The 18,424-nt window shown below is 31.5% G+C and overlaps 1 protein-coding gene across 1 annotated transcript; it reads right to left on the bottom strand.

The window, feature by feature from the left end:
* Positions 1–253: 253 nt before the first annotated feature.
* LOC133817017 (probable disease resistance protein At5g63020) lies at positions 254–3,339 on the bottom strand. The gene is made up of 2 exons (XM_062249397.1): positions 505–3,339; positions 254–389 (listed from the first exon to the last, which is right to left on the bottom strand). The coding sequence occupies exon 1, from the start codon at positions 3,242–3,244 to the stop codon at positions 512–514; it is 2,733 nt and encodes a 910-aa protein (XP_062105381.1). The 5' UTR covers positions 3,245–3,339; the 3' UTR covers positions 254–389; positions 505–511.
* Positions 3,340–18,424: the final 15,085 nt, after the last annotated feature.

The following is an 18,424-nucleotide window of genomic DNA, read 5'->3' as shown; positions in this document are numbered from 1 at the left end:
ATACAGTTAAATTAAAATTAATGGAGACAATGAATAACATGCACAACATGAATAGCTGAAATTCAAATGGCCAAAATGACAAAGGGAATAAGGTTGGGCCAGCACATACAACCCAGCTTTGACAACATAGGCAATTCAAGGAACCTGGTCAAGATTACAACTTGTCAAATTTAAACAATGATATTCACAAGAGATTTCAAAGTAGAGATTAGACCAAATACAAATGATGAGTGGGTACCTTTATTATGTGGAGATGCCTTAAACTACAAAACGTTCAATTGGCTGAATAAATTGAAATCTTGAGCAGCAAAATTACAGATTTAAGTTATGTTTCCCAGCCAGCCCAACAACAATTGAAGCAAAAGAACCGCCACGTTGCAATACAAATTCTGTACAACATTAAATCAGAAAACGCAGACTTAATAATAAAAAATAATGTAAGTTATATATATATATATATGGAAGGAAGATTATTACTCAAAACGTAAGTTGGCAATATCTCACCTGTAGTTCACCTATTTATTGCATCAAAACAGGGGAGAAAGGCATCTCGAGTGGTCTCATCCTCCCATTCTAACTTATTCCGCCAAGATTCCCTTCCCTCAATCTTCAAATCGGGTCGCATTTTAGTCACAGTAGAACTCACTGGAAGTTTCTTCAGCTCTTCACAACCACTTACATTGATAAACTTTAGACAAGGAAAGGGTAGAGGTTTTGGGTAGATATTCTTTAATTTCGGCAAGTCATCCAATGCTAGAGTATCAAGTTTAAGAAAAGGCTGTAAACATTTCACCTCCTCTGGAGCATCTCCTAGTTTCTCCAATCTTATTATTTCTTCCAATGCAGGGCAATTAATGACAGTAAGAACCTGCAGGTTTGGAGCAAAAGCTAGCACAGTCAATTCCTTCAAATTAGGACAAAAAGAAACATAGACATCACGAAGGCTTGGGAACAAGTCGTTAGTTGGGCATTGAGGAGGACTTGGTACATGGGAAGAACATTCCTCTCTTCTTTTCCATTCCCAATCTATCTTTAACTCTTCTAACCTTGAACATTTTAAAAGATAAAGTTTCTCTAACCGTTCCATCCTCAAAAGAGTGGATAGATTAAGAAACTGCAAGGTGCTTTCAAAATGGAGAAATAGACGTTGAGTGGAGTTCAGTAGCATTTGGGAGGCCAACAATCTATCAAGGGCAGTGACATATTTTATGGAGACAGCCAACTTCATTATGTGTTTCAAACTCTCTAATTCTTGTACTAGTAATTCACTACCCCCACATTCAACTCTATCCTCCACCATCTCTTCAGACCATATTCCGCACCAAAACATGTGTAACACTTGTAGCCGTGAAAAGCTTGATATCACTCCTTCTGGAATTACATTAAGATTATATAAATAATCTAAGTTCAAGTATTTCAACATTTTCAAATCCTTCAACTCTCTTGGCAACTCTTTTATGCCTGTAGATGCTAGATTGAGGTATTGCAATGAGACTAATTTTGATATCTCCGTTGGCAAACAAGTCAATGATCCATTATCTGACAAATCCAAAACTGTTAATTTAGGTATGAACTCAAAAAAGCTGCCACTAACTTGAAGCAATTGGTTTTTCTGAAGAAATAAAGTTGAGAGGTTAGGACATGTCGGACTTCCTGAGAGACTCTCAATGCAGTTTTTCATCAAAGAGATCCTTTCAACCTCATTCCATCTTTCAATCATTGGTTCTTTCAACTCAACATTCGTTTTCACCAAAAAAGTGTGATCTGCCTTTTCACACCCACAAGCTATCCATAAAGCCATGTCCCGGATCACATCATGCATCTGTACACGTGTTTCATCGACCTCTTCTAATAAGCATGCATAAAGAAGAGAGCCAATGATGGTATATCCTTGGCCTTGCAAACTCTCAAAATCAGAACACTCATCTAGAAACCCCTCACACATCCATTTATATATCAATTCATCTTTAGAGATTTCCCAATCTTCTGGAAACAATGCACAATACAGAAAACAAGATTTAAATTTCTCACTAGATAAATTGTCGTAACTGAACTTTAAAAGAGGAAATACCTCATCTCCCATGCCTGAAAAACTTGAGGCTGAGTTCTTTAAGATCTGAATTGCATATCTCCACTCTTGAGGTGTTCTCTTGCAAGCCATGGCTCGACCTATAGTTGTTAGTGCAAGAGGTAAACCATCACACTCTTTCGCAACTTGTTTGGCTAAATCAAGAATATCTGGGTGGACACTGAGGGCCTCTTTGCCAACTTTTTCCTGAAATAACTTCCATGATTCTTCCCATGACAAGCACTTCACTTCAACTTGTTTATCAACTTCCATGCGACTACAAACATCCTTGGAACGAGTTGTGAATACAAGCTTGGAACCATTTTGTGTGTTACGCAAAGGAATCCCAACTTTAACAAGATCAATTCTCTCCCATATGTCATCCAACAACAAAATAAATTTCTTCTTGTTCAAGACATTGAAAATGACTTCAGACTTTTGTTGACTTGTTTTGTTCTTCCACACGTCTTCCCCGCAAGAAGGACTAATTTTTTCTCCAATACTATTTTGTATATTCTCAATAGTATGATCTTTAGATACCACTACCCATATAACATGAAAATCATTTTGAGAATTGAGGAAATTGTTGTTGATCTTTTTCAAAAGGGTGGTTTTGCCCACTCCTCCCATTCCATACAACCCCATAATTCTCACATCTTCTTCGTTGAGTTTTGTCCACACAAGATCAAAAATTGGTTCCATTCCCACTGTCGGCTCATCTGGTACTTCAACCACAGGAGCTATTGGTCCCCTCTCAGCCACCACCTCAAATACCCCTTCGCCTTTCAAATCAGTCACTTCATCCAGCTTCCTCAACACCTTTTTCCCATATATATAGCTGGACTTATAGTTCTTTGAGCAGCAACCCCAAAGGCATAGTCTGATGCTTTCTTGTGATCCTCTTTGCAGCAGTTCTTGAGCTTCAATTTCCATGGCTTCAGCCCTTGAAATCCACCGCTGGACTGTTTCCAGGCACATCAACTGGTCCTCCTCCTCAGCAATCTTGACTCTTCTCACTAAGCCATTCTTCACATCGGTTAACTCTTCTGAAGCTTTCTCTAGAGCTTTAAGATTTTCTTTAAGATTATGCACGTAACTGGCTTGTGCAACAGTGGATTGATAGCAATTGGAAAATATGGCATCAAACTGAAGAGAAATTGAGAAGCAATTACCCATTGCTCGTTGTAAACTGAGAATGAAAGTGATGATAATGGAGAATATGGAAGCAAAAAGTATACAAGATAATAATGCTGTGAAGCTGAGAAGGAGATTTTATCCTATGTATAACACAGATTGATTCTTCTATGTGTATTATATTTAAAAATAAAATAAAATAAAAGGCATTAATTTAATATGAAGATTTCAAAAAGAAAATACAATAAAATGAAATGGCTTTATGTGGCTCCGTGCCTAATACTAGTGTTTTCAGAAAACAGCTCGAAAGTCACCATTAACATATTTTAATCAAGTTATTTAGTTCTAAACAGCTAGATACGCATAATACAAAGTTATTCAAGTCAAATTGGGAAAAATGCAGGTCTCGTGGGATCAATTTTAGTGTTAAAACAACAAAGGTCCAAATTTAATACTATTTTATTGCTTTGTGTTTTATGGTCTTTGCCACACATGATTCAAATTTAATAATCAAATTTGATCCATAAAAGTGATAATAAAGAAGAAAATAGCATCTTCTGATAGCATATTAACAGAGTGAAAACAATTAGATGTTGTATGGATAGACTAAAACAAATAGTTATTTATTTAATTAATTAAATATTTGACAATTAAACATATAACAGTATTTGGTAAGTTTATTTTTATTTATTATTTTTAAAAAATTTAATTAAAATTCATTAAATATTGAAAATATAATTTTTTCATTTTCAATTTTTTTTAAATCATTTTCGACTTTTTCTTTTATTTTTTTATTCTCTTCTTTAAATCAACACCTCATTTTATATTGTTAGACAAAAAAAAAAGTTATCAAACACATTTATTATTTTTTATTTTTAAAATAAAAAAACAAAAATTTTACCAAACACAACCTTAGTAATTAGCATATCTCATTAGAGTCTTGGGGATATTTGTTATTTGTTAATTTGGTTTGTGTTTGTTAAAATTTTTGTTTTTGTATTTTTTAAACATAAAAATAGAAATATTGTTATAAAATATTATATATATGGATGTCTATAATAATGAAGAATCATTAGTTACCCAAAGTATTATATCAACATTAATTATTGATTGTATTCAGAGTAGTTACCAGATTTCCTTAAGGCTTATGTATATGTATAAATAGGGGTCATTCCCCTATTGAAATAACACACAAGAGTTTAACTCTCTCTTTTCATCTCTCTATTTCTCTGTCAATTTCTTTTATTTATATTTTACATCTTAATATACTTAATTGTTTTATAACACGTTATCAGTACGATTTTCTAACTATTATTGTTTGTAGGTTCAATATTTTATCATGGATCTCTAGCGATAATCATTCGTTGGAATTTGAAATTGATGATCCTGTCTTCAACCACTATCCCGCGTTGATATCAAAATTCATTATCAAGTCTCTAGTCATCATATTTTATTGAGGTAAAAATATTTTGTTGCGAAGGTATGTTTATACCATTATCATATTGTATATTTTGATAAGACTTATATATATATATATGAGTTGCTATTTCACCATTATGATTGTATGAGATGGTTTAATAACTTATTATCATAAATGTGGTTATATTTATGTATATATATATTAATATTATCTCACATAAATAATATTGATTTCTCTATAGTATTTATTTTATAGTTATTTTCAAATGGTTATATTAGAATTTGTAATCTGGGCATGATTTTTGAGTTATTTTTCAGATTTGAAACTCTGAAATATATAGAACATTGACTTTGCTAGATTGTTGCTCGATGGTGCTCGATACCAGCTCGATGGAGCCTTCAAAATCAATATTTTCATGAAAAAATCGATGTTGCTCGATGGTGGTTCGATGCAATTTTTGTAAGAGACATAATTTTTCACTCGGGCGTCCGTTTGGGATGATTTTTTTTATTTTGGATATTGTGTTGAGATCTACACGTTTTAGATGTTCACATAGACATTTTCAAAGTTTAGAACTTGAAAACATACCAAAACATATCTTGAACATGAGGTATGTTTTGCATTTGTCATTTTTTTCAAGATTTATATTTCCCACATGTTTATATACACATCTCAAATGTGTAGATCTTGAAAAAATACCCAAAAAAAAATCACCCCAAACGGACACCCTAGTGAAAAATTACGTATCTTGCAAGAGTCTCATCGAACACCATCGAGAAACATCGATTTTTTCATGAAAATCTTGATTTTGAAGGCCCCGTCGAGCTGGCATCGAGCACCATCGAATTACCATCGAACCAAGTCGATTTTCTGCAGATTTTAAAGTTTCAGATTTGAAAAAAATCGCAAAAAAATCTCAAAAATCATGCCAAGATATGTTCGAAATGTAGTATTTTAGTATCCTAAGTAAGGAATACTTGCTATTACATTGTGTTCTCTTATATTTCACCTTACCCATGAATTTTTTTTCTAGAGAGAGAGTTGAGAGGAATGGGTTGAGGGAGAGAGAGGGAAGAGAGAAGAGGAAGTGGATGGAAAAATTATGGGAGGAGTATTTTGGGTATTGTCAAAAGATTTAGCATTTTTTTTAAATGATTAGAAGGCCTAGCATTTTTTTGATTTAGTATACCTCATTAAGCATAAAATCTCAAATTTCCCTGCTATTATATGTTTTGAAGGATATTAAAATTATTTCATTCTCTAGTATATAAACAAAAATGAAACTTTTTATAGCGGTTATGTATATGTTGAAAATTTTAGCGAAATACAAAGTATAGTGAATCTGAAGTTCATTAATTGAGTGATCAATCATATGCAATAAAATGTATAAATTTTCCTAAATTTAGATGAAGTACCAGAAGATTCTTTTTATTATTAATTCTTATATGGTGCTCAAGAAAATATGTATATATTTTTTGCATATGGGAAGTGAAAATAAATTTGAATATCTTGCATTTTTAAAAGAAAATATATATAATATATATTTCAACTAGTTTTCAATTGTTCTGTTTATTAATATTTTAACTTGTGCAAATTTATTGTTAATTTTTTTACTACATATATATCATTTATAAAAGTGTCACTCATTAGAATGTTAGTGCATTCATTTCTCAAAATTTTCATAATTATTTATAAGTTGAAATTTTTATATCTTCTGAAAAATTATTTTGCCTATGTAAATTATTATGATATATAGTTATATTTTTTTGTCCAAGACGTATGAGAAAAAAAAATTATATTATTTTGATAATGAGTGTTTAATTATATTCTCTTTGCATTCTTGAATCATTGTTGGATTTTTATTGCATAATTTCTTATTGATGTGATAATGTTGTATGATCATGAACTTACAAGAATTATAAACTTGTATATTTTCAACTATACATATGTATATGACTCATTCTTGAAAATGAAATAAGTTCATGATCGTGATTTATTGAACGAGAAGTTCAATGACCCAATAATATATATGAGTTTGAAGTCCGTACAAGTTAAAATATTTTTCAAAAATATTCTCTTTATCAGGGGGAGAGAAATGTAGTTGGATCGATAAATATTTTGAAAAATGATCCCTGCACAAAATAAGAACTAGAGGTTCAAAATGATAAAATCATACATATATGTTTGCCAACTGCAAATCAATATTATTTAAATTGAGTCAGAATGAGTCTAATAACACTTGAAGCGTAAGTGAACAAAGTAGAAATTATGAAAACAAATGTTCATTTTGTTCGTCCCGAAGATGTTGTAAGTAAGAGGCACTCATTAAGATACCTTAATGTTATAAAGTATTGATAATTTGAACATTAAATAAAAATGGTGCTCCTGAAGAGACTCTTTAAAGAAGTTATTGATGGGCCCAAAACAGGTGTATTAAAAATTTATAACTCGCAAGTGCACGAATCGTATATAAAATATAGTGTTCGTGTAAGCACGAGATCGAACCCAAATGAGTTGTCTAAAATAAAAAAGAAAACTATTTTAAATCAAAATTAATAAATTCTAACCTAGCTCCAAAGATTGATGAGATTTTTGTATAATGAAAATAAAATAAAAAATAATAATAAAGAAATGGATTTATACCTTTTTGGACCCTATATTTTGTCCTATTACCTGTTTGGACCATGTGTTTTGACAAATTACTTTTTGGACCCTATTTTTGTAAAATGGTTAAAATAGAACCTTAAACCCGATTTTGGTCAATGATTTCTCAACTAAAATCACAAATAATTTACCAAACTAGCAATTCATAACAAAAATAAAATCATTCTGCTTAAAAACTGTGTTGTTATATTCAATTTTTTCTTTATCAAAATTGAGTTTAGGGTTCTATTTTAACCATTTTACAAAACATAGGACCCAAAAAATAATTTGTCAAAACATAGGGTCCAAACAGGTAATGAGACAAAGCACAAGGTCCAAAAATGTATAAACCCTAAAGAAATTAAAGACAATATATATAAATAAATTACTAGTAGAAATCAAGTTGGTAAAATAAGATTATTAATATAATAGAATCCACAAAATATAAGTTAAATAATATTTATAATTACATTGATTTCCAAGTTTTAGTAATAGTAGAAATTAATCAAACCATCACTTATTCAAGTTAGATATTCAATTTAAGCACAAGTTTTTATAAAAATATAGGATTGATTAATGGTGAAAAATGCACATTTGTTGATTTTAATTGTCAAAATAAATTAAGTTTTAATTAATATTTTCATAGAATTAATATGATTTATTTTATAAATGAAAATATTTGATTAGAATTTAATTTATTGTTGTTTTGTAGGAATTAAAGTGCATTTTGGCATAGAGAAAAAGAAAGAAGAAATAAATAAATAAAACTGAAGAAATGATGAAAAGTTGGTATTTTTGTAACTTGAAGCCCAAACTAGGCCCAGGCCCGCCAGCCTCTTTCTCCACCTTCAGCGCCATGTGGCGCCCTCCCCTCGCGCCACTTGTCCCAGGCTATTCTCAATTCCCTTCAGCCGCCCAAGCTTCAATTATCCAATGTGACCATGAGCCATATCATATGCCATACGCCCCAGCATATTTTCCTCACATTATTTATCTACCCCATTTTGTTGTTTAATTTCTTTTTAGTCATTTTCTCCATCTATAAATAGAGACACTTTCTTCACATTTTGTATGTAATTTTTAGGTAGCAAAACTCTACCAAATTTTAGTCTCATTTCTCATATTTTCTCTCTAGAATTTCATGAGAATGTCTAGCATAATAGGCTAACCTTCTTAGGAAGGTTTGGATGATCCTATATGCACTATGACTTTGTTTGCTATTTTTGATTCACCATGTGCTTAAAGTTTATATATTTCAGTGATTTATTTTTTTTCATCTCTACTTCTTCATCTTATTATCTATATTTATGTTTACTAATAGTATATAGATTTTGTCATGCACTTTCTATGTATTATCAAATTAGTGAAAATAATATAGATAATATCTTTATCATTTTCTCCATCTCACTCATATGTATGTACTTTTGCTAAAATCTATATAGAATTAGTCATGCTCTTTCTATGTATTTTATAAATAGTAAAAGTAATATTTGTGTTAGGTTTTATGTCCAATCTTTTATTGCATTATTGTCAATGGTATAATGTCATTTTTAGATTTCTCATAAGAATTATCTCATCTTTCCATGGTAAAGAATAATAATCACTTGAATACATTTTTGTAAAACATATTTGTGCTTCAATGTTAAATCTTCCAAATGAATAGTTGGGATGTGAACTTCTCATTTGTGTAACTTTTGTGAATCAAATATCCAAATAAATAAGTATGCATATTGGTGACTCTTGATCCTTCCTACTTGTTACCTGTTGTTACATCACACTTTATTCTATTTTTATTTCTAATCTTTAAATTTAAAAAATAACAAAAATATCACTTGTTCTATTTTTCTCACATTATTTATCTCTAACATTTATTTATTGATTAACTTTATTTATTTGCCTCCTTGTGGAATCGATCGCCCGATCTATACTACGACAACCGCTAAGTGGAAGTCACGTTTGGCCGTTAAACAAGGATTTATCTTCACTTTTAAAATTATAATTTCAAAGTATTTAATTTAAATCAATATAATGAAATAACAAATAAATCAATGGATATTATTTATAAGGCAAAACATAATATTTTTGTTCTAAGCAATTGATGTGCACAATTTAATGGCACGCCTTAATAAAAGAATATTATGATTTTGCACTAATGAAGAACAATGTAATGACCCAACTTATTCTAGAATTTGGACCATCAATAACTACTATACATAGATACTAATCTTAAGGAAACATACATATGAAATAGTAATAACTTTATTAAAATCTGTAAGGCAAATGTTGAAATACATAAAAATTCAGTTATGATATGGGATCCCATTGTTTGAAAATAAAATAAACATAGCTTAAATCTTAAAATTTGTTACAAAACAAAGTGCGAAAAATACATAGAAACATAATAAAATGACTAAAAACAACTTCGTCCTCGAATTGTTCACGCAATCCACCGAATCCATTCTTCCTCAATACACATTCCCAAGCCGCCATAATTATTTTCCTGCACATATAACATAAATGAATGAGCCTAATGCCCACCAAGGAAAATCTACTATAAGCATGAAACATATACATAAACATAAGCTATAAACATATAACATATACTATAACATATATCATAATTCTAACCCATGTACATGGTAACTATTGGGGTTTGCTAACTAAGCAACTATAAGCTTCATATTACAATGAGGTTTGCTAGCTAAGCAACTATAAGCCCCAAAAATATAAAAAGGTTGGGGTTTGCTATTTAAGCTGTTAGGAGTGTGTCCTAAAAGCATGTAAAGACATTTATTTAGTCTGTGAATAAATAAATACAATGGTTTATTATTATTGTTATATTAGGATTATTAAATTATTATTTGAATAATTTTGTAAATATCAGAAAAATTCTATATTCATTGAGGATGTGATCTTGTATTAGTACGAGAAAATTAAGATCACATGAATTAATAAAGCCTAAAAGCCCAATAAGATTTTGGGCTTAGTAAATTTGAAATCAGCCTAGGGAATTAGAGTTTGTTATTTTATGGTTAGTTAAGATATTTGTGGATTAGGTTGTTATTTAGATAATTAAATAGATTTTCTGTAACTTTAGGGTATTGTAACTTCCGACCTATTTTTGACCTAGTTATATTATGAATTTTGAAAAATAGTATTTCTAGAAAGTTGTAGATAATTGAATTATATTTCTAACTGTATAAAGATGGTCTAAATCTGAGTCCTACAACTCTAGTTATGTTGATTTTACTACAAGTAAGTTTAGAGTTATGAGATTTAGGAAGTTATAAGTTAGGATTCTATTTTTTATTTATTTTTGTTTTTAATTTTTAAAACAAGCTTTGACTCCTTAGACCTACCTCTGAACGATTTGACCGAGTCCAAGCCTTTGACTGAAGAATATTCAAATATTTTTATTTAATATTCATTATTTTTATTCATAGCCAAAAAGAAGATATTTATTCCTAGAACTCTATAAATAGGACTTAGAACTCAGCCCTTCTCCTCATTCTTCAGCTGTGATCAGACTCCAAGGTGCTAGTACTACCATATAGTGATAAACACTTGGGTTGAGAAAAAGTTTTGCCATTCTTAAGCTTTATAAAATACTTGGGAAGTGAGGTTTAGTGTATTTCAGTATTGGAGTTAGACCAATCCATAAGGTCAACTAAGGAACTCTTATTCTTTAAGTCCAGTTCTTTGAAACTCTTTAGTTTTCTTTAGTTCCTTTTATTCAGATCTTAACTTTTGATATTGGTTTTCGATTTGGCTTTTGAAACTTAAAGATCTTTCTTGGTAAGTTTCGTCTTGAAGGTTTAGTTTCCACATTTATTCTTTACTCTTTAGAAATACTCACTATTCTATTTGGTTTTAGGAATGTTCCAATTCTCGCATTTGTTCTCAATTATCCCGGTGTTGGTAAGGAAAATATGATAGTTTCTATATGCTTATATGTTATGTTATGTATAATATGTTATGATAAATTTATGTTATAATATGTTATGTTATGTTATGTTTTTATGTTATCTAGGGCTCATAGTTGCTTAGCTAGCAAGCCCTAGTGCTTATCATTTTCATGGTTTAGAGTTATGGTTTACCCTACCTCAGATATTAGACAGAGGACCTAGATGGGTTATCATATACTACCATGTGATCTAACCTACCTCAGATATTAGACAGGGGATCTAGATGGTTTATCGCATGCCATGTTAATGAGTTAATGGCCATTAATATTGTAGTCCTATATGGTATATGTTTTTATAGCCATATGTTTTATAGTGTATGCTTATGATATATGATATATATTTTTATATTCATATGTTTTATAGTTTATGTTTATGATGTAGTTTTATGCTTATGATATATGATGTATGTTTTTAGTAGGTTTTCCTTGCTGGGCATTAGGCTCATTCCTTTATTTTTAGTGTGATGCAGGAAAATAAATCTGGAAGGCGGAAGGATTCTTGGTAGCTTTGCTTGTGTGTTGAGGATGGATGGAATGTGTGGACTGCGTGTCAATCGAGTATGAAGTTATTTATTTTTAGTCTTTTAGATCACGTTTTTCCGCATTTAGTTTTTTTAAACAATTGAATTAAAGTTTATGTTTTTCTTTTAAAAAATGGGTACCCATGTCATATTTTCTATTATTATGTATTTGATACAATATTTTGAGTTTTAATAAAGTTATATTATTTCTTATGTATCTTTCCCAAAATAGTAGCTATGTCTAGTAGTTTTAATGGTCTAAGGTCTTAGAAATAGTTGGGTCATTACATTGTCCTACTGGGTTTTTCTAGTAAGGTTTTTAATGAGCCAGTTTACATGGACATCCAAGGGGGAGTATTATAAAATATTATATATATTTATATGGATGTCCATAATAATGAAGAATCACTAGGTTACCCAAAGTATCACATCAACATTAATTCTTGATTGTATTAAGAGTAGTTACCCAGTTTCCTTAGGGCTTATGTATATGTATTAATAGAGGTCCATCCCCTATTGAAATAACAAGCAAGAGTTTAACTCTTTCTTTTCATCTCTCTATTTCCCAGTCAATTTCTTTTCTTTATATTTTACATCTCAATATACTTAATAGTTTTATAACAAATATATTTTTTGTTGTTTTTTTTTTATTTTTATAAAATAAAATTGTGTTTGGTAACTGTTTTTGTTTTTTGTTTTTAAAAAATAAAATAAAATTGTGTTTTGTAATTTTTATTTTTAATTTTTATTTTCTAAACTAAATAATAAAAGTAATTTTTGTGATAATTATATATTATTTTTAAAATAAATATAATAAAATTAATGATCAAATTAGGTTATATTGACATTTTAAAATATCATTAACAAATAGAGACATTACCAAACATGTTTAAGAAATTTTTTAAAGTATAAAATAGTTGGTTGTGTTTGGTAAATTTTTGTTTTTGAATTTTTTAAACACAAAAATGGAAATATTATTTTTATTTTTGTTTCTTTATTTTTTAAAAATAAAAAATATGTTTGGTAAATATTTTTGTTTTTAAAATAAAAAAATAATAAATGTGTTTGATAACTTTTATTTTTATTTTTTGTTTAACAATACAAAATGAGGTGTTGATTTGAAGAATCTAAGAAAAAAAAGAACGAAAATTTGAAAACGGTTTAACAAAATTTTTGAAAGTGAAAATTTTCTATTTTCAAAATGTAATGAATTTTAATTAATTTTTTTAAAAATAATAAATAAAAATAGAGTTACCAAACACAATTTTATGTTTAATTGTCAAATTTTTAATTAATTAAATAAAAACTATTTTTTTAAGTGTTACCAAACAACACTGTTGTTTTACAACTTTTTAAAAATTTTGATGAAAATTTTAAAAAATAATAAACATAAACACATTACCGAACATTTTGGTTGTGTTTGGTAAAATTTTTGTTTTTAAATTTTTTAAACTCAAAAATAAAAAAATATTTTTGTTTTATGTTTTTTTATTTTTATAAAATAAAAATGCGTTTGGTAACCATTTTTTTAAAAATAAAAATAAAATTTCATTTGGTAACTTTTATTTTATTTTTTGTTTAAAAAATCAAAAATAAAAAACATGATTAGTAAACATTTTTTTTAAATGTTATTTTTTATTTTACCAGATCTACTATTCTAAAGTCAATTTTTTTGGCCTCTAGTTCTATGAGTCAACCTCTTTGAAATCAGCATCTAAAGTACACCGATAACCTCTCAAACTGAGTTTAAGAGACGAAAATGGGAACAAAATTTCAGCCATATGAATTTATATTGTCAAAAATGAATGAGTACAGTACATTTATGTTCTAGTTGATGATGAATGCCACATTTCTTCTATTAGGTGGAAACAATAGGCAATGGATAAAAAAAAGCTCTTTTTCTTTTTTTTAATCTACAACTTTGTTGATGCCACTTTGATGAAGTTCGAGTACTATACCCTGACAATGAACATATAAAGTTTCAGGCCAAAAGCCAGAGTCAACTACAAGAGAAGATCCACTTTGTCATAATGCATGTTATTTGTCATCACAATATATACTAAGTTATATGAAATAATAATTGATTGAGTTGTACCATTATAAATATATATATGCATAAATAAGATGTGCTGCGTGAATGCCTTGAAAGAATAAAAAAGAGTCAAATAAATCAAACATACTTGATGTAACGACCCAACTTTTCTTAACTAGACCTACTGAAATACGACTATGATTATCTGGGGTCAACTGGACCCTTACAGTCAACTTTGATAAAAATTGGACGTTAAAAACTAAATAAACTTTAAAGTAAACTTTAGAAAATTTTACATTGGAGTACTTTGAAATCAAATAGTATTTGGATGGGATTCCATAGTTTAAAAGAAAAATGTAGTTAAGCGTAACTTAGAAAATAGTCTGTAGCCAAAGAGCCTTCTTTAAATAAAACTAGTAAACATGAAATTGATAATATTGTTACTAGACTCAGCGGAAGACATAAGAGAACCCTGACAACCCTAAAGATCGGTTGCTTCACAGTATGCATACTTCAGACAGAATCCCCTCCAGCTCATTGCACTACTCCTTAAGCTTTGCCCTTACCTACACACACATGGTAACTGATGAGCTATAATGCTCAGTAAGGAAGCTAGCTACAACTTATGATTCTACTATCCAAAACAAACTTTGCATAACAGCAATGCACAACTGGAAACTATAAACTGAGCCACACGTCTAGCATATTCGCATAAGTCATAGTATTGTGTAACATACGGAAAACATATAACTGAACCATCGTGTTATCTGTTGGGTCTTAATCCCCGTGTGGCCTCCATAGTCCAGAGAATACTCACCTCCCATACCAAAAGGTTACACTCTGCTAAAACACAATGAATTTACTGACTTGGAGCTTTCTGGGATTAATAGGTTATTATAGGAGGTTCGTAGAGGGCTTTTCTAAGACAGCCACCCCACTCACCAACCTGACCCGGAAACAGAAAAGATTCAATTGGAATGATAGAAGAAAGCTTCTAGTTGCTTAAGGACAAGCTGTGCTCAGCACCAGTACTCTGTGTACCGACACCCAACGATAAGTTCATAGTCTACTGCGATGCATAGAAGCAAGGGTTAGGTTGCGTGCTGATGCAGAATGACAAGGTGATAGCCTATGCCTCACGACAGCTGAAGGAGTACGAGCAATGCTATCCAACACATGATATGGAGTTGGCAGCAGTGGTCTTTGCGTTGAAAATTTGGCACCATTATCTTTACGGAGAACAGTGCGAGATTTATATGGACCACAAAAGTTTAAAGTACTTCTTTACTTAGAAGGAGCTCAACATGAGGCAGCGCATGTGGTTAGAGTTAGTGAAGGATTACGACTGCGAAATCTTATACTAGCTGGGAAAGACAAACGTAGTTGCCGATGCGCTAAGTAGGAAGAGTTATGGAAGTTTAGCAGCACTAGCTGGAATGGGAAAGCCGCTACAGCAAGAGCTGATCAGTGCCGGAATAGAAATAGTTGTCGGTAAGTGTAATGACCCACTACTTTGGACTTTTGGACCATTAACGAAACTATACATACAAATCCTTAATAAAACTTACATTTGCGAAAATACCATATCTTTATTGGAAACTTGTAAAAACCAATGTTAAAACTTACATAAATTTAAGTTAGGATATGGGATCCCATTGTTTTAAAAAGAAAACATATCTTAATTGAAATGAAAAGAAATTACATAAATAGTGCGGAAAAATACATGTAAACCGTAACTAAAAGACTACATCCTCAAAATCGAACTCTCGACTCCTTGAATCCATTCACCACCGATACACAATCCCAAGCATCCACAAACCTTACTAAAGCTATTTTCCTGCACATAAAACAAAAAGGAATGAGCCTAATGCCCAGCAAGGAAAATCTAACACATACATCATGTACATAAATTTCATAATAATCATAAAGACATAACATAACACTTAATACATACACATACTATAATGGCCATTATTACTTGGGGTCCCATAGACTAAACAAGTCATATGCCCATGAGATTAGTGGGGTCCTACTAGCTAAGTAGGTCATATGCCCATAATCTTTTTGGGGTCTTGTTAGTCATATGGGTCATATGCCCAAGCCTACAAACATACATATCATAACACTTATCATAACATAAGAAACATAAGATAACATATAGAACATATAACATATGCATTTCTATCCTATTTTCCTTACCAAAGTTACCGGGATAAGAGGACAGCGTTGGGACTTTTGGAACACTCCTAAAACCATTATGAAAAAGGGTGAGTCTAATGAAGAAAAAGAGATGAAAAGGAATGGGAAGACTAAACCATTGAGAAACATACTTACCGAAACTTATGTGCTCAAGAACTTAGATTTCCTAACCAAAATAAAGATTAAGGTTAGAGGCTGAGTAGAAGACTATGAGAACTTAAAAGAACAAGTACAAAAATGAACTAGAGTTTTGGGTTACCTTGAAGACTTGTAAGACCAATCTACACCTCAAACCGAAATACTATAAAACCTTACTTCCCAAAGTGTTTGATAAGCTTATGATGATCAAGCTTATGATTCCCCAACCCAGGTGTTTACACTCTCACACTCACTTAGCACTTGCAGCCTCTGAACTTAGAGAAAAAGATGAATAATGGCTGGGTACTAGGTCCTATTTATAGAGTTTAGGAATGAAAGGATCTTGATTTTACTTGAATAAAAATAATAGCTTTTTAGGTGAAAATAATTTGAATAATCGTTCAGCAAAGGCTGAAGACTCGTTCAAAAAGATGTTGGACTTATCAAGAGGTTGAATGGCTGAATGGAAAAAGAATTCAAAAACTTTCAAAATATGCTGAAGGAGGCGATATATCGCCTGGGCCAATATGCCCAAGGCAGTCGTGCATCATCTCGTGTTTTCCGTATCTACGTGCTGCGATATATCGCCCCTATAGCTGCGATATATCGGCACACGTTGATTAATTAAACACGAAATTACACATTTTTAGCTAAGTTTGAATGGAGTAAACAGCCTTGACTAAGCCCTCAACGTATTCAAAGCTACTGACTGACCTTATAGCATTCAAACTTTACTCCTTATTAAATTTTAATCCTCAAAATACTTAATCCTTAATCACCCATTCTTAACATGTGCTTAAAATCCTATTGGTCCTTATATAAACCTTATAGTATAATAAATATTATCCTTAATATCAGTCATATAATCAAACCTTAGGTTAACATTAATATTCTTAGACTATAGGTTAAACTTAGAAAATCTACAAGTACTACTATGAGTGTCCAAATAATTCCCGGTCTGAACCAAAAATCCACAGTCATAAAGATAATACTATTACTACTATAATACTACTATCTAACTTAGCTAAGTAAAGTTCTTGGACTCTACAGTAAGCTGGCTAATTTGTCTATCCAGTCAAATCTACTAGAAGATATCCGGATTGGGCAAGGGCATGACGACACACTAGTGGCACATATGGAAGTAGTCAGAGAAGGCAAGGCCACATATTTCTCAATATCAAGTCAAGGATTATTGAGATATAAGGATCGGGTATGCATGCCAGATAATCAAGGGATTAAGATGGCGATTCTAGAAGAAGTGCACAGTACCCCGTACTCAGTTTACCCAGGATCGACCAAGATGACTCACGACATCAGGGCAATCTATTGGTGGCCAGGGATGAAGAAAGACATAGCGGAATTTGTGTCTAAGTGTCTAGTATGCCAGCAAGTGAAAGAAGAACATCAGTGGCCCGCAAGCTGATTGCAACCGCTTAGCGTACCAGAATGGAAGTGGGACGATATAGCCATGGATTTCATGACAGGGTTGCCACGAACGAACAAGCAGCATGATTCCACTTGGGTAGTAATAGATAGACTAACTGTACGCCCTAAATATCCGCGAGCTGGAAAAGGGCCTAATTCGATCCGCCACGTGTAAATTGTCCACCCAGAGCTGTAATTACGGGTTTCCACCTGTCTAGCCCGAGCTGATTAGAGAGTTAGCAATTCACTCGAAGGTAGCGGGTCAGCGGTATGGATATCACGAGCTGGCGCTACATCAAGCTTGTGATGCGGCATAGGTCTTACACCCGAACCCTTGTAAAGACAACCACGCAATGTAAACGTGCATATATCAGACATCACGTGTCTATTCCATTCCTGAATTCTCGGGTACGCAGTATAAACGTGCGTATTCAGACATCCCACGACTGGTTTGGGCCATGCGGCCCATTATCCCTCCTTACATATTGATTAGACCACACTTCACTGTCAGGTTTTAGGAATTAATCATCAATGTCACAAAGATGACGTGAAGGGTAAAGAGGTCACGGGATGACCCCCTTGCCAACCCAGGTATCCTCTCCCTATAAATACCAAGATCCTTGGCATTGCAAGGGGTTGGACATATTTTTGTAAAGAAGCACTTTGTAAGGATTAACCGAGAGATATCAATAATATCGACTGGTGGACTAGAGGGATTTTAACCTTCGAACCACCTAAAAAGAAAGGAGTGATCACCTTCCCATGTTATTAAATACTCAAGCCTAGAATTAAGTTATTTTCGTATTACGGTTCACCAATTAGCACTAATCCATCCCATTTATTCGTATAATTATCTGTTGGCAAAGAACCGCGTCAACAT

This window comes from Humulus lupulus, chromosome 2 (assembly GCF_963169125.1).
Source record: "Humulus lupulus chromosome 2, drHumLupu1.1, whole genome shotgun sequence".
Classification (NCBI taxonomy): domain Eukaryota; kingdom Viridiplantae; phylum Streptophyta; class Magnoliopsida; order Rosales; family Cannabaceae; genus Humulus; species Humulus lupulus.
The sequence above is the reverse complement of the archived record's forward strand: the minus strand, read 5'-3'. Positions and strand labels throughout refer to the sequence as shown.

Coding starts and splice junctions, on each gene's coding strand:
- LOC133817017 (XM_062249397.1), bottom strand. CDS start 3,244: ATGGGTAATTGCTTCTCAATTTCTCTTCAGTTTGATGCCATATTTTCC.